Source organism: Mustela putorius, unplaced genomic scaffold (genome assembly GCF_011764305.1).
Source record: "Mustela putorius furo isolate JIRA1106 unplaced genomic scaffold, ASM1176430v1.1 tig00003863_pilon_pilon_pilon, whole genome shotgun sequence".
Lineage (NCBI taxonomy): Eukaryota > Metazoa > Chordata > Mammalia > Carnivora > Mustelidae > Mustela > Mustela putorius.
In genome coordinates, this window is record NW_025422015.1 from 24,158,939 (window position 1) to 24,185,452 (window position 26,514).

At 35.7% G+C, this 26,514-nt stretch overlaps 1 protein-coding gene across 5 annotated transcripts in view; it reads right to left on the reverse strand.

The window, feature by feature from the left end:
* The window catches only part of LAMA2 (laminin subunit alpha 2), a 637,158-nt gene that overhangs the window by 276,395 nt on the left and 334,249 nt on the right, over positions 1-26,514 (reverse strand). For all 5 annotated transcript variants that reach the window (XM_045066381.1, XM_045066380.1, XM_045066378.1 and 2 more), the window contains exons 13-15: positions 12,981-13,082; positions 11,349-11,560; positions 1,819-1,930 (exon numbers count right to left, since the gene is read on the reverse strand). In XM_045066381.1, coding sequence (XP_044922316.1) covers positions 1,819-1,930; positions 11,349-11,560; positions 12,981-13,082 — 426 coding nt within the window. The remainder of the gene's footprint in view (positions 1-1,818; positions 1,931-11,348; positions 11,561-12,980; positions 13,083-26,514) is intronic.

Genomic DNA, 26,514 nt, shown 5'->3' on the forward strand with positions numbered 1-26,514 from the left:
ACTTTCTCCTGATTCAACTAAATTCCTTTATGGGCTTCCAAACACCTTTATTTATCAAACAATTATTGTGTAAGAATCACAGGAAGCTTTCACTTTCCCTCCTCTGTTTCTTTTACTCTTTCATGCTTCTCTCTTTCTATCTAATTGTTACCATTAATTTAGCATCCAATTTGAGGTTTTTGCACGCAGGGATACTTTCAGTGACACTGCGCTGTACTGGAACTGCTCATCTCTTTGAATGATTATTGCACTTACGTTCTGTACCACTTACCGGTCCTTTAATTATATAGTGCTGAGATCCAATTTTTCATAGGTGTTTGTTCTGGCTCTCTAAATAGATGGTTAGTTCTCTAAGGACAGGGATTATGATGTAACCTTCCAGATAATCCCCTCAGCATCTAGTACAGAATTTACTAAAGATTCACAATAAATACCTTTGAAGAGAGGAACGAATAAGCAAAAAACATAGCCAACTGAACAATTCTAATATTCAGTTTTATATTAATGGACGTTTGGCACTCATAAAGATGAAGAAGAGTACACGGAATAATGAATCTAGGAATAAGTATTAAAGGAAGAATAGAATCAAGGTATTTATTATTACAATTGAAATAGGAACTTAAAGGTTCAAAGGGAGCTTTCTGGCTTGAATAAAAACTGGTAGGCTCTTAATAAAAGAATATGTTTCATCAAATACAGCATGTATTTTAAATGTAAAATCAAATTTAGGTTGACAGAACAAATTTATTTCCACAGTTATTTTTCTCTTCTTTAGATGAATTTTGTAAAATCAAGTATGTCAATGAATTTCATTTAGTTTTATTTCTAGATAGGTGAATCCGATCCTCGTTAAAAAAAACACATTTGTCATGAATATGACTCTAAATCCTGTATATCCTCTAAAGGCATGCATTATTTTAGAGCACAAAAGAACTAACAGAGCAATGCCTAGAGTATTTCTATAAATGGTTTAATGGGATAGTGTGTTGAAGTGGAACATCTTGGTACACTCAAATGATTCCTTAAAGGCACCATTTTTAAAGAATTTAAGCTTCTATTTATCTGCAAGCCATGTCCTCTATCAGAAAAATTTTTTGACCAGGTTTTAAGTAAAGCCAATTTCAAACTACTGAAAAAAAATACATATAAGTATAGGAAAATGATTACTTTAAAATGACACATTGTGGTATTAAATAAGAAATGTTAATCTTACTACAAAACTAGAATATTGGGGCAGCAACAAATATCTCAAATTTCAGGTGCTAAGCAAATCAAAGCCATGTAGGAAAATTTCCAGATCAAAGTATTTCTTCCATATATTATATTCTTGGCATTTTAAAGATAGCATCCTTCAATTGCTTGCAGTTTGGTGTTCTTAGAAATAAAGTAGAGAAGGAGTGTGATACACAAGATTAAAAACTGGAGGCAAGGGGAAAAACAGTGCGAATTCCTGGTAAGTATGGAGATAGAAATGAAGGGAAATTATTTTGAAATATTAAATATGATTCTGCTATCATTCATCTTATTTTATCAACCAATTAAATAGGAAATAAACACTCAGGAAAAGATCAGATTTTCAGCTGTCGTAAGGTAAAAATATCCAAAACAGAAACATCATTTCAAGATGACATAATGTGAGCAGTACTCGATTTGAAAGCCATGATTTTTGGCAGACACTCAAGTTTCTTCTTTAAGGAAAACACTATCATTTATTTGTGCAATCACTGATGGAACAGCTAAACTACTTATAAAACAGTGTATTGAAAGCAATGTGCGAGGAACTTGGAATGTGTTGAGAATTTATTCCTGCAAACTTACTTCGCAAGAGGAGCCCGTGTATCCAGGAGGACACTGACAAACTTCCACAGCTGTGGCAAGGCTTCCGTCAGTAGGATAGGGCACCGCAGATTCAAGGCCCACCGAGCCCAACCTATAGTGGGAAGGAAAAGAGAGGGTACATAGCTTTAGGACTCCTAGAGAAATAAGAATGGAAACATAGGTAAACTGTTTGTGTTGAGAAAGACAGCCCAAAAATATCCATAACTTGAAGCTCTGGTCATTCCTTAAGTCTGTCCAGCGCAAAGTGCTTGCCAGCACTCCCACTCTCAAATGCTGAAAAGGTACAAGAATATTCCTGCTCACGTCTTGAGTTCTGGATGTGTTTTGATTTCCTTTTTGGGAGGAGAAAGTTTAAAATAACACAGTTGAAGGTGTTTTTAAAACAGAAAACATTCACATGACGGTTCGACTCACTTTATTTATTTATTTTTTTTAAAGATTTTATTTATTTATTCGACAGAGAGAGATCACAGGTAGATAGAGAGGCAGGCAGAGAGAGAGGGAAGCAGGCTCCCTGCTGAGCAGAGAGCCGGATGCGGGACTTGATCCCAGGACCCCGAGACCATGACCTGAGCTGAAGGCAGCGGCTTAACCCACTGAGCCACCCAGGCGCCCCTCGACTCACTTTAATATTTAAACTAGAAAAATCTAAAGAAGACAATATTAATTATCCAGCGCGAGCTTTTATTAAACTGGAAGGAAAGGGGCGCCTGGATGGCTCAGTTGGTTAAGCTTCTGCCTTTGGCTCAGGTCATCATCCCGGGGTCCTAGAATGGAGTCTCACATCAGGCTCCCTGCTCAGCGGGAAGCCTGCTTCTCCCTCTGTCTGCTTCTCCCCCTGCTTGTGTTTCCTCTCTGGCTGTCTTTCTGTCAAATAAATAAAATTTTAAAAATAAATAAATAAATTGGAAGGTAAGATGGAAGAAAAGAAGGAAGCTAGTCTGACTTCTTTTTTCTCAGAAACAAATCTGCATACTGATAGTTAAAGTTTCTTTAAAAAAAAAAATTAGTCACCATACAGTACATCATTAGTTTTTGATGTAGTGTTCCAAGATTCTCATTTTCATACAACTGGAGCACTGGGTGTTATATGCAAAGTGAAACTTTCACGTGCTATTTTTCTTAAATTTGTTTTTGGCCTCAACTAAAGGCATTGTTCTCTGTATCTGTGGGTTTCATTTCATCAGCACTTTTGTATAATCCAGTGATTTTAGCAGAGTGATTTGGAGTCACTCATTATTTGGGGGAAAAGCTGGTTTGGCCAAATTGAAAAATGTCATTATATTTGCTTTTTATTTATATATGTGGCATTTATGTACATTATATGTATATGTACTTCCCATATATATTTCCTTCCAAAAATATGAAAACTTAATATGAACTAAAAATTTAAATAAATGTTATTGTTGTCTTATTGGCTTTTTTCCATTTCTTTTTCATAAAAGAAATTTTAAAAGCTTCATTATTAACAACACAGACTCAGGAGTCAGACCGACCAAGACTCATATCCTGTCTCTGACATTTACCAGTCCTGTTAGACTAGAAAAAATTATTAATTTCTCTAGGTCTCAGTATTCTCTGCTATGTAGTGAAGATTATATAAGAGTTCATACATCATAAACTTGATTTAGAAATTAAATGAAATACAATGAATATATAATGAATGAATATAAAGTTCTTGATTTAACATATAACACATAGTAGGTGACTATTAAATAGTAGGCATTTTATTAACATTATTCTTGTTGACTGTTGAGAGGGTATAGAAAATATCTACAGGAGTACTAAAAGAAATACTACTTGAATCTCCAAATCTAGCTTTTTGCCATTTTAATACATTAAAACAAATTTTAAGTAAACTTCAAGGGTACAAAATTAATTGATGGCTATTGACTAGTGGTAAGTATTATTTCTTAAAATGATTGATAATCTCCCCTAACACAACATTATGTGCCTTCTTTTAACTGTAAGAAAGATGAAACCAACTCTTGCATTTTCAGTTGCTTTCCAAAAGAGTGGTAGTAGATTTTTATTAATCAGTGATTCATGTTTATCAAGGAACTTCAGAGATTTGGAAATCTATGCTGTAATCAATCCAGACAACAAAGCTAATAGGCTCATTTAATGAATCTTCAAAAGTAACAACCTTTAACCAAATTATAAACTTTTCAGCTAATAAATTTCTAAAAATATTACTGTTTTGGGGCACCTGGCTGACTCAGTCAATAGAGCATGAGATTTTTAATCTCAGGGTTGTGACTTCAAGCCCCACATTGGGCATGGAGTCTACTTAAAATTTAAAAAAAAAAATACATTAAAATAATTATTGTGTTTACTCTCACTTTACTAATACCAGACAGTTGATGGTACCTTGGAATGTGTATGACCTCAGACATAACCAAGAAGTTGAAAAGAAAAATCAAGGCAATTGGATGGAATCTTCTTGGGTGCTGAGTACTAACTGGTATCTACTAAAGGTAAGAGACTTATCTTTAGCCACAGATTAATTCATTGAACACTACTTCTTCAATGCTTTCTTCTTTGGGGGTATAATCTGGACAACCTAGTAGAAGGTCCTAAAATGTTAAGTGTTAAAAATCACTCTCTTACAGTACTCAGGTTATGTAGAGATTTTTGGGAAAATCCCTAAATGGTCATTTTCTAAGCACCACCAAGTAAACTTGTACAAGAAGTATCACTGGAAATTCTTCTTTGTTTTTTTCCACTGGGGTGAAATTCATATAACATAAAATTAACCATTTTAACATGTTCATTTAGTACATTCATAGTGTTGTATACCCATAAACTTCATTTGGTTTCAAGCATTTTCACTGGCCCGTGGGAAAACCCTATACCTATTAAGCAGGCACTTTCTATTCTGGCCTTTCTGGTAGAAAGGTAACCCTGGTAAACCACAAGTCTGCTTTCTGTCTCCATGGATTTAACATGGATAATTCTGGATATTTCATATAATTGGAGTCATACAATGCATGACCTTTTGTGTCTGGCTTCTCTCTGTTAGTATGTTTTCAAAGTTCATCCTTGTTGTAGCATGTATCAGGGTATCATTCCTTTTTATGGCTGAGTAATATTCTACTGTATAAGTACCACTCAACATATGGTTTGAATTACTAAGGAGAGTACTTGCTTGTGTCGACATGAGCTTATGAGCTACTTCTCATAAAGACCCTGTTGGATCATCTGTATACCTCACCAGATCATCTCAATACATGCTCAATACATTTTTGTTTGTTGGATGAATGGATAGATGGATAGTTGATAGATGGATAGATGAATGGGTAGGTTAATGAATAGGTGAATGGAATGTAGTTGTTTTATAAAATACTAACATACTCCCAAATAAATGATAGACTAAAGCCTAATATCAACCCTTCAGATAAATAAAGTCAGAGAAGTAAAAGACAAATTACTCATTTGATCTGGCAAAAATAAATAAATAAATAGAAAAATGTTAGAGTTAGAACTTGAGGTCAGAGGTCAGAACACAACAGAACAAATTGTGACATCTTATTGCCTGCAATTAATGGACTGTCACAAGATTCACTTAGATTTCTGATCACTTTAATTTCAGAATTAGATGATTTCAGGATTGCTATACTAGTTTACTATCACATAAAGTACTGCCACAATTTTCTAAACAGTAGACTGGTCAATTGTATATACAGTCCTAGGATTTTCAATATAAAATTGAGTATTGGAATGTTTTAAAATAGAAAAGTGACTAATAGATTACTTTAAGGGAGAATTTAAAATATAACAGAACAAAAACAAAAATATTTCCAATGAATTGCCAAATTTCATTTGTCTTTTGAACAACAGATGTTCCTCTCCTTAATCTGTGTAACCATTTTGAGCTATGAGAAATTTCAACATTCAAACATCTTTCCCAGCAATATCCCACATTAGCATTCACTGAGCAGATCCAACGTTCATCAGGTTCTGCTGTTGGTAAATGGGATTTTAATGTGTTTAACAGTTTTAAGTGTTACTCATAAAGAAGGCTGCAGGTTTTTCCCCCCCTTCAATATGGACATGTTCTTTTCTTGATACCAGGCTGCATTCATTTAAATACATAATGCTGGTAGGAATAAGGTACTAAATTTTAGAAGTGCACGGACTATCAAAGATTTGTCAACTTAGTCACATGCTTTAGTTGGCTCTTTCCCTTTATTCTTATGACTTGGAAATATGGATAAAATGATGAAGAGAAAAGACACAATTATATAAGCTTGTACTGAAAATATTAGAATCATATCAGAAACATTATTCTGTTACTGACCTAAAAATCATTCTCAGTATTTTTGTTTCACTATATTTCCACCAGAGTTAGATAGGTTAAGCTTTACTAAAATAATAGTAACAATAATATATAAAACAAATTATTCTTTGAAGCAGTAAGAACTATGAAACTATGATCATAAAATTCTTTTAAATAATTTTTCCCCATCTTTTTTTTTCTATTAAAGGCATCCATTTAATTCTACTTAAATAAATGTAACTTTGGGCGAGCCACCAGAGGAAAATTTTATTGCTGTTTCAGGTGCTTTATTCTATTTCATTTCTGTCAAAACCTAAGATGATGACTCAGAACTTCCCATAGTCTCTACCTTGTGGAAGTTCCATCAAGCACCACTCAGGGGGAACTGATAAATATTACTCCACTCCTTAAAAGGCAAAAAACCATTTAGTGGCCCAGGCAATATCTGAGTGGGCCATCTGAACAAGACCTAGACATTCCTACCATCATTTTTAGCTCCCCATCAAGTAAGGGAAATAACTGACAGGATTGGATCCCACTGAAGCCATTCACAGACATTATATTATGATAATATGATAATTCATCTCTTCCTTCTTAGCTCTACCAGTATGTACTGGGCACAGTTCTAATGTAGTATTTATTATACTACTGTAAATGCACATGTCTGCTTTCCATTATGGAGTATGCCTTTTCTTAATTCAGTGATCATTTATCCACCATCATATCCTCTTTGCTTAGCTTAGAACAACCAAATCATAATAATTACTGCTTACTGAGTGTCTGCCATAATGGGGCTTGACAGACATCTCATTTAACTATGAGCGAATGCAGTGTGGTAATTGTGTTATTGTCTCCATTTACAAACGAAGAATCTGAGACTCAGAGAAGGGTTGTGTCTAAGATAACACAGTTAACCAACAGTGCAGAACAGAATCAAACCCAAGCATGACTACAAAACCAATGAGCATCTTGTGATCCTACATTGTCTCCCAACATATTGCTAAATAGTGTGTCAGGTGTTTTTGGTACATGATTTTCTCACCTAGCCTTCAATCTTGAAAGTTAGACATTGCTTCTGCTATTATACAGAGGAGGAGACTGAGACTTAGATATATGTAAAAGGCACTAAGTAAATGCTGGCACACTGGCAGACTGAATGAATCCATTATTTACAGAATTGATTTGGCTGGTAGTCCAAGACAATAGCAGGGAAACACAGGTGGGTTTAAACCCTTTACCAAGAGCCCAATACCTAGTGAGTTGCATAATTTTTTTTTAATTTTAATGGCTTTATCAGTATAATTTCCTCAAAAAATGATACCTGTATCATTAATTTCAAGAGGTAGATGTGTACTATGCTTCTATCAACACTATTACTATAATCATCAAGAGGCTCCTTTATTTATAAGAGTTTTTCTAGATTATTTATTACATAAATTCTGTGTAATGTTTTTGGTACAACCCCTCAACACACATTTACTCATATGAAGTCATATGAAGATATCTTGCCTTGAAACAATTCTGAATTCACTTTCAAACAATAAAAACACATAAAGTGTATCATGATAAAGTTATGACGGGGGCTCAATTATGCTGTGGTAACAACTCCATATTCTTAGTGTCTTAACAGAAAACAAAAAGTTTACTCTTGCAAAATCCTCCACAGTTCTGAGTGAGTGATGGTTAAGGGCGGCTGACCTCTATATGCTGTCAATACTTCAGGTAATTTTTATCTTCTGGTAGGTGGATAAGCTCCAGAGAGTCTCATACTAGCAATTCAATGCTTTTCTTGTGTGTGTGTCCGGGGCAGAGGGAGGAAGGCGGTAGGGGGAACTCACTCCCACTCACGTACCATTGTCTAAACCAAGTCCTATGACCATATCCACCCTCAGAGGTTAGGGAAATATAATACTATGAAAGGAGTTGTTTGGATCTGGGTATTTACCCAAGGAAAATAAAAACACTAATTTAAAAAGATGTAAAAATCCTATGTTTATTATAGCATTATTTACTACAGTCAATATATGCAAACAAACTACGTGTCTAACAACAGATGAATGGATAAAGAAGATGTGGTAATAGATACACAATGGAATACTACTCAGCCATAACAAATAATGGGATCTTACCATTTGTTACAGCATAGGAAGCCCAAGGGGATATTATGCTAAATTAAAAAAGTCAGACAGAGAAAGATAAATACCATATAATCTCACTTATATGTGGAATCTGCAACACAGAGCAAAGGGACAAATCAACAATTGACAACAACAAAGATGGAAACTGGCTCATAATTACAGAGCACCAATAGGTGATTGCCAGAGTGGAGGGAAGTAGGGGATAGGCAAAGTAAGTGAAGGGAACTGAGGTACAAACTTCTGGTTATAACATCAATAGGTCATGGGGATGAAAAGTATAGCATCGGGCATATGGTTAATATTATGGCAATAACTTTGTATGGTGAGAGATGGTAACTATGCTTAATGTGAACATTTTGTAATGTATATCATTGCTAAATCACTATGTCATACAACTGAAACTAATGATAATATATGTCAACTACACTTCAATGAAGATTTTAAAAGTAGATAAGTAAATAATAAAATAAAATAAAAAGGGAGGGGACTGGAAATTTTGATGAATTGAACTAATGTCTGCCATAAAGTAAAAGAAAAGAAAAAACCACAGATCTAACACCTGAGATATTTAAGAAAAGCTGAACAGATTCCTTGGCTTGAGTTAAATATCAAGGGTGCTACTAAAGCTAATGTTTAGACAATTTAGAGGAGAAAGATGTATGATTTGGTTAGGTTAATTTCTATTTCTAACAGAAAGATGAAATTTTTCTGTTCTTATTTTCATCTTACCAATGAGGGCAAGAAGAAAGAAATCAATTAATTTTATTGTATGAGCCTCTCAGCATTCTGGAAAAGAATGACAGTAAAAATTGTCACCATTTTGGAGCTATCACTGTATGCTTTATTCTCCATGTCTCCAAAGTCTTAATGGTACTTGGAGAAAATGGTACTGCTTGCAGTGACTAAGGTCAGAGAGAAATGCTTACAATTTGTGCGTCCATTCACCATTAGCAAAATGCCTTTGCAGCCCTCTAATTCTATTCTCCTGGTGACCTTTGGAAGTTGGCAAGGCAATTGTCCTCCTCTGTATTTCACAGACGAGGTGATTGAAATTCAAAGAGGTCAAAGCTACACTTATGTTTACAACTATTAAATAGCTGAATTGAAAACAGAAGTCAAAATCCTGACCCACAGGCTAGTTCTCCTTCAACTATTCATCTGCATCTAACCACACAGCTGGAGGAAGGGAAGTCCCCTGTGCTGAGAACTACCAGGGAAATAAATCTTCCTTAAATATCACAAAAACACCAAGTTTTGTGGGGATGGCTTCAATTTACTTGTGCTTACATACAAACTGGATGCTAGGTCTGAAGCCTACTGTGCAAGACAAGTTGAAATCAATTCAAGTGATGTTTCACAAATATGACTCAATCCACTTGGAGATCAAAGAGAAATAAAATACAGCAAGTTCATGGAGTGGGGATTTAGGTTGACTGTTTACCTGAAATGGGTAGGCATTTCAAATCTGATTTTGGGTTTTCCTTCTAGAAGGACAGTGCTCTAGGTAACGTAGGCTGCAGAAAGCAGCCACCTACTAGTATGGATTAGCTCCAGTGTTGTTCCCGTACCCTTGCTCTGTGAACATGCCACTCATACACTTCGCAAGGCATCCAATGAAGCTGATGATTTTGATCGGTAGACACTGAAATTACCTGATATAAATCAGGAGGAAATGCCTTTGGATTAACTAGTTTGAGAAGCAAGGCTGACAAAAATAAATAAGCCCCCTAGCTGCTTTTTGTCAATTTGGTTGTCATTCACATTGAAAGCCAGAGGACTCATCTCTCTGTACTGTTTAAACATCATGACAATCTCTATTTACTAAATGGGAGAAAACATAATTAATTCCTAAGTGCTGCTTCACATCTTCATGGCATTTTAACCCAGCTTCCAGCAGAATTGCCTATGCAAAAGAGGTACACTGTTTGACAATAGTTCTGTTTATGAATCTGCAGTCCTCTCCTTTGGGAGATGTTAATGATGATTACATTTAGTTGAAATGGTACAAGTGAAAGACAAACTAGGCAGCAGCATGAGCAAATGATGGGAGTGGGGAAGCATCAGTATTAAAAACAAAAAACAAAAAACATACCCTCCTGTAGGTAAACCAGTATTGGAGACATTCCTTTGATTCTAATTATGTCATGTTGTCAGTTTTGGGTTATGTTTCATCATCTAACTCAATCTCATCTGGGGGGAAGTTGGCATGCTATCTTGTGTGTATTCAGGAAAACAGCTCATTCAGACATAGTTGAAGTTCACAGTTCATTGGATAAATACATCACTGTTTTTAAAATGGAAAGCATAGCAGCCTACAGTTAGTTGGATATGAGAATGTTTGGTTCCAGTCAGAAGTTCTCTCTTTAAAGAAAAGAATGGAAAACAACCAATTCCAGTTAATGAGCACTTTCCATAATTACCACATATAATTTTCACAACGACCCTGAAAGGTAGACACTATAATCTCCACTTTACACTTGAAGGAACCAAGTTTCCGCAAGGACCAATCACTTGCCAAAGGTCACACATAAAATAAGCAATTCAGCTCACTGAATTCCTAGTTAGGTTGGCTCCAAAGCTCATACTTGTTCCTTTACATCACACAGCCATCCCAGCCTTTTATAAAGAGACTTGTGATTATTTAGAGGAAAGTGTTGAGATTTCTTATTACAAAGTATATACTATTAAGCTAGATACATGTTAATCAATTCATGGAAGAAAATACTTTACAAACTACTTTCTAAATATGACTACCCTGGAGTTATACGTCTTTAGTTTCCCACAATCTGAGTCATCATAATGGAGATTTTAATTTCCAGCATAGAATTTCTCAGAATGTGGATTATTTTTCATCACACTCTCTGGCCAAACTGTGAAGGAATTGTCAATACTAGAAAAGACACATTCCAAAAACACATTCCTTTTGTGTATTTCAATTTTAAAGTTTTACTAGAAACGCCTTTCAGAAAACTAGTGCTCGACTCTTATCTACATCTGAAGGAAACCTACAGACTTCAAAGTCACTCTTACCTAAGGCCGGTTTGGTCTAAAGGAATTGTGCCAACACTGGGAGATGTAGTTCTTGAGTTTACCTGAAGATGGCATCCATCCCAAGGCTGTACGTGATTTGTATGAGGACTCTCTTCAAATTCGCAAGCACTGTCATCAACTCTCTTCTACTGACTGGGGAATTTGTGCCATGAATGGTAAACAATTCTTCTTTAAGTGACAATACATGAGTATGTTCTTCATACGGTTGCAGATACGCCTCATCTTGGGCTGTGCCAATTCTCAAGTCATTTCCCTAAAGGGAAAAATAAAGTACAAAAGGGCAAAAGTGTAAAAGGTTTAAAGGGTAAAGAGTATGCATATTTGGATGTGCCACTTAGTGACTTATCCTCAGTAGATTTTTAATTCCAGGCTGGCTTTCCTTTCATTCAGTATATTTCTGGCATACTTGGAAGTAAGAGAAGGCAAATTAACTGTTAGCCTTAACCAGATGAAGGACCAAGTATAAGATTTGTTATGCATGACCTTGCTTCCACCATTAACTGAAAGATTCTTGGAACTCATACATAAACGTGTGATTACAAATACTTTGATTTTACGCAAGTGCACAGTAACTGCATATTTCAAATATATTATTTTTTATGGTGAATGTGGGTTGTATAGAAAAATAGGAAAGAAAACTTACCACAGTGTAGTGTCATAAGCTTTCATTTGAAATAACTTTTCTCTATGGGAAAACAAAAACAAACCTGAAAAGCTCTGGACTCTAGTGTTCCCAAGAAGATAACGCATCCTTACATGGAATGTACGGACTGACCTATGACTTTTAGGTTATCCTTCTTCTCTGAGTTCATTTATACTAATAATATAGAACTTCACAACATTTAACATTTAGAGAATCCCTTTTATCTTGAAGGAATTCCTAGACACACTTCTAGTTTCATAGACACACACACTTGCATACATATATATGTAGTAATATGTATCACCCAGATCTTTTCACCTAATATTGGAAATATGTATGTTATGGGAAGAATTCTGTCACTGATTTATATGCGTGAAATGTTCAAGGCAAAGAACAACAAGGCATGGTACTAAATCAACATTAATCCATTTGGAATCACAAATGTGCATGTAAGTGTGTGCCTTTGAGACTGTGTGAGTGTTGGAGGAAGAGTATGAGAAAAGGGGCAGAGAGCCTCTAAGATATCTTTAGGCCTTCAGCATTCTGAAATTGTCCATGGCCCCCAAATCCTGAAAGCAGTTCTCCTATGTCTTTCTTATCTAAATTAAGAGTTTTGAAGTCAAGATTTAACTATACCTAAATAAATAGTTTCCATTTGCCTCTGACTAATATAAACAAAGAAGTAGATTATAAAATCTATTTGGAAGCAAGGAAAGATGAAAAGAATTGAACTATGTAAATCAGCATTTGGCTAAACACTTGATCATACTTCTAATCTTAAGAATATGGTCAGTATGTTTTTATTTTAAATTCTAAGTCTGGTCTGAGGGTCTACTTTAACATTGGAACCTAATGAATATGCTCAGTCTTTTAGATATATCTCAGGGTGAAACATAACATGGGCATAAAAAAATTTCCCAAGATAAAAGATTCTCTATGTCACATGTAAATTAATGTCAAAACCAGTCAGGTAAGGGATAACTTAAGAGTGTGAAACAGCTGAACATAAATGATCTGCTCCATACTCTACCTCTAAGATAACCACAATCTGGAGTACACGTTCTGTATCTTCTTCTTCTTCTTCAAAGTCATATGATATGGTAAATGTCAATTGTCCTCCAGCTGCTGTAAGCTACAACAGAGGAGATGCATAATCATTACAAGATAGGAGATGGGCTATTAACTCATATTTTACTTATTATTTTAAAATCATTTTATTGTTCTAGAGGGTAGAATTTGGAAGAAACAGAAATTACAAGAGTGCAGAGTGAGAATGATAGACATTTCTTTAGCAGTAACCTTTATACGAACCTTACCCATCAACAGCAAGCCTAACATAAATATAAATTCATGTATTGTTTTTCCCAGTATTGCAGGCTTGCTGAAATAGGTTAAGCTCCATGAAACCAAAAACAGCCCCTCCTGTCATTTTCCTCGTCTATAACTTAAGCTTTACAATTCCCAAGCAGAGAAGGATCTTTGTCAAAATTGGGAGATTTCTACCCATCCCTGAGGGTCACTCACTTTCTGTTGGTATGAACACTTTCAACAAAGACATCACTCCATTTGACAGTAACTTTCCATAGACTATAAGCTAAACTTGGAAATGCTGTGGGTCAGAGCAAAACAAGAGTAGCAGCAAATTTTATATTATGATACAATTCAATCAAAACTCCCAAGGAAGATACGCTTTTCCCTGTGCAATCAAATATACTTTGTTGGAATGAATGTTATTATCCCTTTTCATTAAACAAACTTCTTTTCTTCCACTATGCATGCCAAGTCCCATATAATGGATGCTTGAGGTTTACATCTTTGACATTGACAGTAACCTTGCAGAAAGGGAAAAAAAAAAAATAGGAAAGCAAGATCATTTATAGGACAGGAATCAACACTGGAGCTTGAGTGACAGATTTGATGCAAATACTGCAGTCCTTTTTTTAAAAATTCCACTCCAGCATTGTAAATAAAGACATTCATAAAACAAAGCTGATGATTTGTATTCTGCTGTTTCCTCCATGCTGACACACACAGCCCCAGCTCAGCAGCCGTTGGCTCTCCATGGCCTCTTACTGTGGACCCTGACCACAAAACAATTCCCAGCGATGCGCGGGATGGAGGAGGAGGAACCCGGATTCCTCTTAGAGTTGTTCCGTGGGGAATGGCACATAACTTGCCATGGCTGATTAAACAGGGTTTCCAAATTGCAGCTCTGCAATGTCTTCTAAGAACTCATTACAAGGAGCTCTAGTAGGAACTGGTATTCAGAAAACTTTTATTCCCTGTTCCACTGAGAAATAGCACTCCTCTAATGTCTTTTCATATATAAAATAATAAATATCTGCCTGGACTATAGCACTTGGCAGTATTGTGAGTAATGAAGGGTGAATCTGTATAACAGGTTTTGGGTTCTATTAAGATAAGCATCCTAAATATTACCTTGCCTACTTGTTCAAAATCAGCCAGACCATTTTCTCAATGAGAAAAATCTAGACAGGAAGCAGGAAAGAATGCTTTATAGATTTCAAAGACTGAACTATTTAGAATTTTCTTCATTGTTAAGAATATTTTGTAGAACCTAGGGTTGGAGTTTGGGAAAAACACCAGGATGTAGATTTATAATGTTGCAAAAACTTTTGAGCTTCCAAATATATTTTGATCATTTAAAATTTGGACAACATGCTTTTATTTATTTATTTATTTATTTATCTATTTATTTATTTAGGGGAATGTGTTTCCCTAAAAGAAAAGGAAAAAAGATCCATTTTAATTCATAATTTCTTAATTTAAAGTTACACAAATGTGAGGAACTCAGAATGAAAGGTAATGCCTATTTTGCTCATAAGTGCCAAACTGAGTGTAATTTGAATATCCAAGCTTTTTTCATTTTTTAAAGATTTATTTATTTGTTTGAGAGAGAGCACAAAAGCATGCACACACATGCGCAAGGGAGGGGTAGACGGAGAGGAAGAGAGAGAATCTCAGGGGACTCTGCATTGAGCTTGGTGAGCTGGGGACTTGATCCCATGACCCTGAGATCATGACCTGAGCCAAAATCAAGAGTCAAACATAAAACCAACTGAGATTATACAGGAGCCCCAGAATATTCAAGCTTTTAAGGCTTTAGATGAAATAGAAAAATGTTTGATTTGTTACAACATTTCATTTGTTTATGTTGTTTCTATACCTACTCATAATAATTATAAAGTCAAATAACATATAAAATAATAAGGGAGGAATGAGGATGGAAATGGGAAAAAGAAACAAATACAGAAAAAGAAAGGGCCCTTTGGCAGGTCAATCATAATATAAAACAAGAACTAAGGAGTAGAATTAATTCAACCTGTTCTTCTGAGGGCTTATGATAATAATAGTAATAAAAATGAAAACTTGACTTTTCACTCACATTTCTTAAAGCAAATTTTCCCCAACGCTTCCATGTATCTTTGATACCTATACTTCAGTACTGTTAGAACCAGTTTTGAATCATCTAAAAATTTGCATGAGTGAATCCATTTTCCTTCCACCTACGTTATGTGGAAGCAGACCATTTAAACAAGAGGTATGATGATGTTATCAGCTTTGTTTTTTTCTCCGAGTCACAAATATCAATTTCCATAGTATTAGAATCATTGTCTTTTTCATTCACTTTAAAGCTATATATTTATGGCCATTTCTTTTTCTTTTGTTTAAGATATTTATTTATTTATTTGAAACAGAATGAAAGCACGAGCAGGAGGGAGGATCGATCAGTGGGCGAGGGATAAACAGACTCACCACTGAGCAGGGAGCCCAATGCAGAGACTCAGTTCCAGGACCCTGGGATCATGTCCTGAGCCAAACACAGATGCTTAACCAACTGGCCACCCTGGCATATGGCCATTTCTATATGGCAGCTTAGTCAACTCCTTATTTAAGTTACTTTCAAAAAGGATTGCTTAAGACGCCATCCCACAGTTTAGAAGTTGTCCTTCCCAACAAGTACACACCATTATATGAAAGTCTTTGTAATGAGTCAACTATAAGACAGCATCTTCTTTTCCAAGGGATATTGGGATTTGGGGGAAAAAACCATTGAGATTATTCAGAGTATAAACCGTCCTTTCCTATAGCTTTGGATGAAGAAGTCTCTGCCTCTTCTCCATCTATCCACCACTCCATATGACAGATATCACCTTCACTTGGCTCTTCCGTGTCCTTGCTTTCCTACTCTCCTATAATCCTTTTTTTATCCCAATCCTCAATCTCTCCATCAAATCCAATGTACACAGAAATGCCAATCATCAACCAACTTTATTGTCTCTCCTAAGTATTATCTATGATCTATGGTTATTTATTATTTTCACTGTCAAACTCAGATATAGGATATTGCATTCATTTTCTTTATCCTTACCCATCCAACCTTTCTTATTTTATCTACTGCATCCTTATACCCCTAGTACTCCATTAAAAGAGTTTCTTGAAAGGTCGTTTATCAGCTCTATCTAGCAACCACGAATGGACCTTTGGTTCAGTTTTAGTCTTTATTTGTATGTGGCATGTAATCACTCTTAAAATTCTCAACTCCTTTGTCTTCAATTGCACCAAACTTCTGTGATACTCCTTCCTCTGACTGGGTTGTATCACTGTCTCATTTGTAGATACATTTTTCTTTCTAATTCTATACTCCATGTATGGATGTCTCCAAGACTCTTACTCTTTTGGTTACTGTTTCTTATTGACTATTTTTTCCTCTAGTGGATTTTTAAGATTTTATTTATTTATTTGAGAGAGAGAGAAAGAGGCAGAAGAGAGCACAAGCAGGTGGGGAACAACAGGCAGATGGAGAAGTGGGCTGGGAGCCCAACATGGGACTCCATCCCAAGACCCAGAGATCATGAGCTGAGTGGAAGGCAGACGCTTAACCAGCTGAGCCACCCAGATGCCCCCTCCATTAGATTTAACTATGTTTATACCTGGTTCCTCAATCTGTATCTTCTATCCTGTGCTGTGCTGTGTCTGTGTTAGTTTACTCAGGCTCCCATAATAAAACACCGACTGGGTCCTTAAACAACAGAAATCTGAGATCAAGGCGTCAGAGGAGTGGTTTCGTCTGTAATCTCTCCTCTTGGCTTATAGATGGCCATCCTTATCCTGTGTCCTCACATGGTCTTCTTTTTGTGTTCATCTGTGTTCTAATTCCTTCTTTTTAAAAGGATACCAGTCATATTGAATTGTACCTACCCTAAATACCTCATTTCAATTTATTTTTATTTATTTTTTTAAAAACATTTTTATTTTATTTATTTGACAGACAGAGATCACAAGTAGGCAGAGAGGCAGGCAGAGAGAAAGAGGAGGAGGAAGCAGTCTCTTCACTGAGCAGAAAGCCCGATGTGGGGATCGATCCCAGGACCCTGGGATCATGATCTGAGCTGAAGGCAGAGGCTTTAACCCACTGAGCTACCCAGGCACCCCACCTCATTTCAATTTAATTACCTCTTTAAAAATCCTTTCTCCAAATAGTCACATCCTAAGATTCTAAGGGTTAGGACATCCACATATGAATTCAGGGGCAGGAATACAGTTCAGCCTATGACAGTTTTATACTGAGTGATTTTTTAATAATGTCTGAAACACTCAACATACCCAGTTAATCTTATTATCTGGATCTTTCCAGAAAACAAACTTGATTATTTTCCCAACTTCCATGACCGGGTCAGGTCAATTGTTTTCTTTCTCTATTTCAAATTAGAAACCATAGGTACAACATAATATTGTTTTCTCTGTGTTATTTGTATCAAATTAGTCTCAATCTTATTCTAGTGAAATATTTCTTGTCTAACTTTCTATTTTCACTACTACATCACAGTTAGTAGTGAAAGTAGTCACTAAGTGTTTGAATTCAATTTTCTGACCTCACTCATTACTTCTGTTATTGCCTCCCCTAATGAAGGACCTCTAGTGGTCCTGGGACCACTTCATTCAAGTTTCTACATTTCATTCAAGTTTCTACAGAGTTTCAATACTCTCTAGGATCTATCTAGCCCCTTTTCACAAGCTCTGTGCAGAGGTGGCCCACGGCACTGCAGTAAACTCACAAAGGCACTGTGGGATACTATCAATATTTAAAGGAAACATAAGCAATACTATGTATCTGTTGGATACCACACAAACAACTAGCTTGAGGTACTTCACAGTTTTAACATGGGAAAACTTTATATTCCTTTCAGTGATATTCTCAAAACATCAAGCTCTGTTTTTGCACTTTCAGCCATGCTGTATCTTTGTCAAGGGAAGTCTTCAGTGGATGCTGTGATAAAAACCAAATATTGTACAAAAATCAATGCAAAACAGGAATTAAAGATAGCAAACTTGTTTCTAGGTTTAACAAATTGTGTATTACCCGGTGGGTACACAAATCCCCTTTAGTAAGTCATCCTAGTTATTTATGGGGGAAAAAAATTATTATATTGCTTGAAGTTTTGTGCATTATCTTTTTAGGTGGTTGCTCAGTTGTTATAATGCAAATATTTGTTAAGTTGTTTGGCCCTCACTATTGTGGCATATTCAATTGGTCTAGGAGACACTGCAAAACAACAACAACAATAACAAAACAAAGATAGTAAGAGTACCGTACCACAAATTGAAGTTTTGGGATCCGACTTACCCCTGTTTGTACCTACCCATTCTCCTACTTTGATTTGCTTCAACTCATTTTCTTGCTGAAATTTCTCACTCCTACAGCTCTCTGATTATTCAAATGCTGCTTTTCTTGGGGTGCCTGGGTGGCTCAGTGGGTTAAACTTCTGCCTTTGGCACAGGTCATGATCCCAGAGTCCTGGGATCAAGCCCCACATCGGGCTCTCTGCTCCACGGGGAGCCTGCTTCCCTCTCTCATTCTCTGCCTCCCTCTCTGCCTACTTGTGTTCTCTGACTGTCAAATAAATAAAATCTTTAAAAAAAAAATGCTGCTTTTCCTTCTCTGGTTGGCTAGTGTCCCACTGGTCAGAAGACTGAGGAGGAAAAAAGGGTTTCTCAGTGGTATTCTCAAAGATTCAGGGGCAACCACAGCAAATAAGAGAGTTAAAGGACTCTAAAACAGGGACAGCTCTGCATCAACTGTATCATCCATTAATGCTGGAGAATGCGTTCTAACAACACATCCCATGACATTGGTAAGTTACGTGTATCATGTATAACTTCAATTTTCCACAATTTTGGTCTCTGTAGACTCAACTTATAAATTTTATCTTTGAGAATTTCAAATTCATCCATTTGGGGGCCAACACTAGAGCACTGCTTGTATTGCCAATAGAACATTTCATTTTCTCTTGCTACTGAGGAACAAAACTGCCACTCTTCTATTGGCCAGAGAAATACAGTTTTCCACAGACAGAAGTAAGTGTAATTCCAGCTCACATTTAGAAATTCTCCCGTTTACTGGATAGATTATATTTATCAGAGATGAAGTTGTGTTCCTTTTCAATACAAAGAGAAAGTGAATTTAATGACAATAGTTCATTTTATGAAGGTCTCCAAAGACCTAGTGTTGTATTTTTTGTTTTGGGGGGCTTTTTTCTTTCTTTTTTTTTTTTTTAAAGATTTTATTTATTTATTTGACAGAGAGAAATCACAAGTAGACGGAGAGGCAGGCAGAGAGAGAGAGAGAGAAGCAGGCTCCCTGCTAAGCAGAGAGCCCAATGCGGGACTCGATCCCAAGACCCTGAGATCATGACCTGAGCCGGAGGCAGCAGCTTAACCCACTGAGCCACCCAGGCACCCCTCTTTTCTTTTTTTTTTTTTCCACCTTTCTTTATATCCATTAAGCAAAATTCTCTTCAAGAAGATTCAGTTATCGGGGCACCTGGGTGGCCCAGTGATTGGGCTGCTGCCTTCGGCTCGGGTCATGATCTCAGGGTCCTGGGATCGAGCCCCACATCGGGCTCTCTGCTCCGCAGGAAGCCTGCTTCTCTCTCTCTCTCTCTCTCTCTCTCTCTCTCTCTGCGCCTGCCTCTCTGTCTGTCAAATAAATAAATAAATAAATAAATCTTTAAAAAAAAAAAAAAGAAGATTCAGTTATCAAATTGAGAGGCACTGCAAGGAAAAGGAGTCATTCACTCCCAGTGATGGTTAATTCTAAGTCCTTCATTCTCCTGATCCTCAAATTCACCCCATTAAGAAAAGAGCAACATAAGTAGCTTTTCCCAGGAGTACCTGTTTTAATTCTACCTTCAGGGGAAAGAAACAGCTTGTTTGCAAGTAACATTACAGTTACTATGCGATATATAACCTAATGTCACACATAATAATGTAGTGTGCATGCAGCACATTGCATTAAAGATTTAATGAGGCAGGAAAGTTCTCCCTCATGAGTGGAAAAGGCTAAAGGTAATTCATAAAGCTAAGCTTTACATCAGTATTTAGTATTAGGCTACCTGTGTTGTAGCCTCCCCTACCCCCAATCTCAAGAAATATGAATTGAAGGGTGAAGGGTGGGTGATCTATGGTGGACACTATATATGGGGGGAAATTTTTTCTTAAAATAGGATTGGGTTATTGGGTTGTCTGCTATTAGAACATCATCTCTCTTATTCCATTAAATGGGGTGTAAAATCTAACATTTACTTTCACTAACCAGAGCAAATATTTCAGGAGGGATGTACAAAAATCAGAGAGGAAAAGTCTTTGTAATATGGAGCAGGATAAATGAAACGTATATGTTAATTTCAATTTAGCATCACAAACATGGCGAGTGGTTCATCTTTCTAGATTTTGAAGCTCCATAGCCTTAAACTCTGAAAATGTGTCCCTCCCTCCAAAGTGTTTATTGATGCCTCTGTTCATGGAGCTCTCCTTTAACATCAAAACAGAACTTCATGTTTTGTTATATTTTTCTGTACATTTATAACATTGAGATAAGAGCATGTTTCTCTTGTTTCAAAGTTTGTTAATTAGAACGTGTGTAAGGGGATGTTAAATTAGAGAACGGGCAGAATTTACATAGGAGGTCCTAAATTCACATCACCTTAATGCATAGAAAAAGGAGTACGAATTTTGAGGGTCAAACAGAAACAACGCATTCTGGAAACATTGGCTGGGAAGGTCAAGTTAGGTAGTCTAGGAGATACAAAGAGGAAAATCTTGAGGATTTTCCTGCCTGCCTGCCTGCCTTTATTCCTCCCTTCCTTCATTTCTTCCTATCTGCCTGGATTTCCTGCCTCCTTCTTTCCTTTTATCAATCTCCTTCTTTTTTTTCCTCCCCTTCTTCTCCTCCCCACTCTTCTCCTTCTCTTCCCTGCCTCGCCAGCTCCAACGCGTCCTCCTTCTGATTATTTCACCTTTAGACCTTTAGACATGGCCACATCCAACTCGATAATTTTGCATTCCTTTGTATTTTGTTATCAGCTAAATTTCTTCAGTATCCAAAATAGGGATGAAAATGATCAATGTGACTGTGCCAAGAACAGTTTTATGACAGGCACCCATCAGAGATATTCTCTGAGTGTGACACCAACTGACTAGTCAATGTTCCTGGAGCCCAGTCTCCTAACTGCTTAGTGGAGAAACCAGTATGAGCTTCTTATATGAATTTGTATAAAATAAAATGTCAACCTCTCTTCAGCATAAGCTTCATGTCTTCCGTATAACAAAGTAAGGCCCGATTTTACATTCTCTATACTCAGTTATGATTCAAAGCAAATGGAACTGTAAGAGTTTGATCGGGTAAGAATGTTTCTGGCTGTAACTGAAAGCCATACTGTTAGTGGTACTTATATAACAAGAGGGCCATAATTAAACAGATCAAGTTTTTAAATATAACAAACAGACTATTCCCTCCTCCACCCCCCCCAACTTCACATATTTCTACAAACACTTAAATCCATTTGGGAACACTTAAAAATATAAACACTCCATAAAAAGATTTGCTAACCATCATATAGAAGATGATGGAGTATGGTATCCCGTAAACAAATGAAGATTTAGTGTTTCCTCTAGGTTTTCTGACTGAGAGAACTACTCATTACTTTGTGACATGCACTGATAAGTGTTGAGTTGAAATAACACCATCTCAACAGATGTAGTAAATGGTAGCAGCCAAATTCTCCAAACTATTTTTTGTTATCAGGCCCAGACTCAAAAACAGAATCTTTGCAACAGCTGCTTGTCTTCTGTTTACTTACTTAAGTTTGGATGGAATGTTCCATTAGTACTCTTGCTATGGGTTGGATTAATTTATGTGTAAATATTCAGTACAAAAAATACATGTAATCCATAATTATGCATTGATCTAGTCAAATAAGCTGTAAATTATGTTTTTTTTTATATGTAAGTTTCTTACTGACTAGGAACCTAATATTTTTTTAAAGTTCTCTGCCAAGAAAACAGAAAACTGCATGCTTATGACATACAACATGAATGTTGGTTAAAATAACAACATACATTTTAATCCAAGTTCCATTAAGTTAAAGAGAAACAGGCTTACTATTTTCACATAAATGATAAATGAATAAACATATTTTATACACTTAAGCACACAAATTCTGGTAAAAAAAAAAACTTGTAAGAACACTGTAAAAAGGAGATCAATAATGCTATTTTCTATTTCAATTCAAAGTTTAGCTAACTCTCTCTTAGTGCTTAAGCATTTTGTCCTGTAAGAATATTATTAACTTTGCATAGTATATGGCTATTGTATAGCCTTTCCCTTCTAATTGCAAAATCAGGAATAAACAGAATTCTGTTATAAACAGAATTTCTATCTTTCCATAGGCAATGCTCAATATTTATACTTTCAGGAACATTAAATATGGTTGGAAGGGCTGTATGCTTAAATAAGCTCAATTAATTCCAGGTTATGTTAGTTCAACAGAGGTTATTTTGAAATAACAGTCAACTTCCCACAAGGGCAGATGCCAGAATGCTAGTCCTGGAATACAATTTTTCATTCAAAATTGATCTACCACTCTTCCTTACCTCTTTTCCCTTATTCATGAACTCGGCAGGTGATTCTTTATTACAGCAGTAGAAGCTGGTTATGAATTTGGAAAGAAAAGATTCCCAAAGATGCAATGGAAACTAAGTCACACCCCAGAGGAGAACCAATAGCCTAATAAAATATATTCAAGTGTCATCCTCCAGAATGAACAGATAAAGATTTGCATTAGTTATCTAACATGTCTGTTAATGGGGAAATCAGATATAAATCACACAAAAGATCAAGTTCATGCCTGAAGATTTTTCAGACCTGGTTTTGGATTCTGGTTCTGCCTTTAAATGTTGTATGGCCCTTGGGAATTTGTGGTTTCAGAGTCTCCACTAATTTTCCCTAAAATGAGTTGAATTACACCTACCTGTGAAGTTTGATCTTAGGGTGAAATGAGGAAATATACACAAAGTTCTCACTTGGTACCTAGCACATAGTATATAGTCAATAAATAATGTAAATCATACTCTTTTAATAAGGATAATTTTCAAAATGAAAATACATACAAACTTCACACTAAAAATATAATCATAATGATATGTATTTCATGATTCTAAATGCACTTTGCAGTCCTAGGGTTTCTAGAAGAGATCACACTGTTGGCAGGATTCAGACCTTATTCATGTTTTAATGTTTCCCTATGGTACTTTGCATAAGCATCTTACAGACAGTAGATATTGCATAAATATCATCTGAATTTTAATCAAATTCAACACCATATATCATTTCAATGTATTATAGATGGAGAAGGCATAAAAAATCAGGACAAATTTGTACTACCCTCATGAGATAACTTGCCAGTTGTTATTTGAATAGGCCTTTATTGGTTTCTCTATTCTTATTTTTGTCAGTCCTAAAAACAGACCAAAAGAAATATGTCTATTTGAGTTTTCTGGTGATTTGAGCCTACTGCAGGAACTTACCGTACTGCTGACTGGCAAACTCTTAAGTGCGTTTATTTTAAAATAAGGCCCTTTAGCATTTGAGAAGTTTGATCTGAAGTTGGAAGGAAAAATCAATATTTAAGTCATTTAGACATTTACACACATACAGCAACTATATGTCATTACTTTTCACCAGATTCTATATGCTAGGATAATAGTGTAAATTCCAGCACCCACTAATACATATTTTATAAGTTACAAATACATTTTCGATTATGTTCTGATATATTGGCAAACAATGTACTCTCGGTATTAAAAAGACACCCAGCATACAGATTCCAGGAAGCAATGAGCCAAATGCTTATAACTAGTCAGAGCACATTCTTGACACCACCGTTTAAGGGAGAAGTTGACAAATTAGAGATCACCCAAAGAGGTGTGACCAGGATGCTGATGGCTCAAAAAGCAGAACCAGAGGTTTAGAAAGGAAATGGAGATCTTTAACCTTAAAAATAGAAGACATAGAGAAATCATGATTGTTTTCTTCGAATGTCTAAGGGTCTATTTTGTATAATAAAAAGAAAACTTGCTCTGTTTGTCACATAAAATTGAAGTCCATACAAGGAAGTTGGGGGGGATATTTTTTGATCCCGCATAAAAATTAACTTCTAATATCTAGAACTCTTGAAAATGGAATGAGCTTTGTAGGGTGTCCATATCTCTATAGATATATGAATAGAGGTCCAACTGTCTGGGTGTTGGAGAAAGAATGCCGACATCTTCTAAGAGTTTGGATTAGATTTGATATCACCAGCAATTTACAATTCCACCATGTTAAATTTCACAGCTAATTTACTAACAGTTGGTTAATTAAGTATCAGGGTAACTCTTTTCAATTTCTATTGTACAGTACCAATATAGTAATTAGCTTTACATATCTCTGTTCCTTGCTCTGTAGTTTTAGAGATAAAATACTTAAGTGACAGGCCAACATATGTCATTAAGAGAATAGTACTTGCAGAGACGTATCAGAGATTCGGAATGGTATAGTGTGAAAGAGTACAGATTCTAGAGCTAGTCTTCTTGCGGAAGCAGGGAGTAGTCAGATCTCCACTTACTAGCTTTGTGTAACTAGGTAGAGCAAATTATTTAATCTTTCTTTGTATCAAGTCTGCCATCGGGAAAATGGAGAGGATGCAATAGTAAATGACTCATATGGGTGTTGTGAGAACTCAAATAAACAATCTAGAATAGTGTTTGATATTTTATCAATGTTTAGTAAAGGTTAGTTGCTACCATTGTTTTGTTTTTGTTGCCATTTTGAAAAACAATCTCCAAAATTTTTCAACTATTCAGAGCAAGTTCCTCTGACTACCACCATATCATTGGGACACATCAATATGATCTGGATGTTTTAAGCTTGAAGATAAAAACATTTGCCACTTTTTTAAAGCAAGATACAGATAACATAAAAATATGGTATGTTTCAAAATTTAAGGGGACTGAGCCATACAAAAATCCAGTTAATATTTACATTGAACTTTAGAATTGAAATAGCATTGTTGCATCATTTTATTGAATCTCCAAAAATCTTATAGTGTATGTTTATGATTATTGTTATTATATTGTAGACATGTGGAAATTGAGGCCTTAAGAGTTTAAGTTTTACAGTTACACTGTTACTTTGGTGATACTGCGATGTATTCTTGATTTATGCTTACTTTTTAAAATACTTCCCCCTCAAGACATCTCTCAAACACACACACACACACACACACACACACTTCACACATTCTCACTCACTCTCAGTGTGCAAGGTGTCTATAATGCAAAGACCATGTGCTTCAGAATAAGATTAACTCTTAGAGACTAAGACTGACCTATTAGAGAATCTTGGTCCATATATTTACAGTGTGACATTGAGCAAATTAATTTAATTCTGGAGTCACTCTGTGCTATGTCAAAAAGAGAATGAAAATACCATCTTCAAGGGTTTTTATAAGGAATTCACTAGAGGAACCATATAAAACCTATTCTCCATGTTCTATACCCAGCATGCAGAATTTCACGAAACATTATTTCATTTTCCCTCCTAATTACTGTGAGAACTCACTAAATTCAAAATAGGTTTGCTAATTTGAATCGAAGTATTTGTGCAGAAAAGAAAAATACTCTGGTTGCTGAAACCTGAAAATATACTATCTTTATTAATAATAATAAGAAAACAAGGTAAACTTTTCTAAAACACTTATTTTTTCCCCATCAGACTAGTAAAGATCTCCAAGTCCGAGATCTTTAGTGTACTCTATTAGTGTACTCTATTAGTGAGGGAATTAGGGAAACAAGTACTTTCGTGCATTTGTGGTTGTAGGTACAAAATCTATGGGCTCAATTTGGTAATGTCTATTTAAATTACAAATGCATGTACACTCTGACATAACAATTTTAGCTCTGAAAATTTATCCAACAGCTCTACTTGCACATATGGGATATAGCTAGGCACATGATTATTCACTGCAACAATGTTTGTAGAAAAATATTGAAAATAGACCAATGTCCATTAATAGTGATTGCTAACAGACATATTAATAAGGGTAATGATGGAGATGCCACTCTGCAAAGTGCTTTTATATACATTAACTCTTTTAATCCCCCAAACAATATGCACACAGCCTGATGTAACAGGTATATTACTATTATCACATTCACCTTAA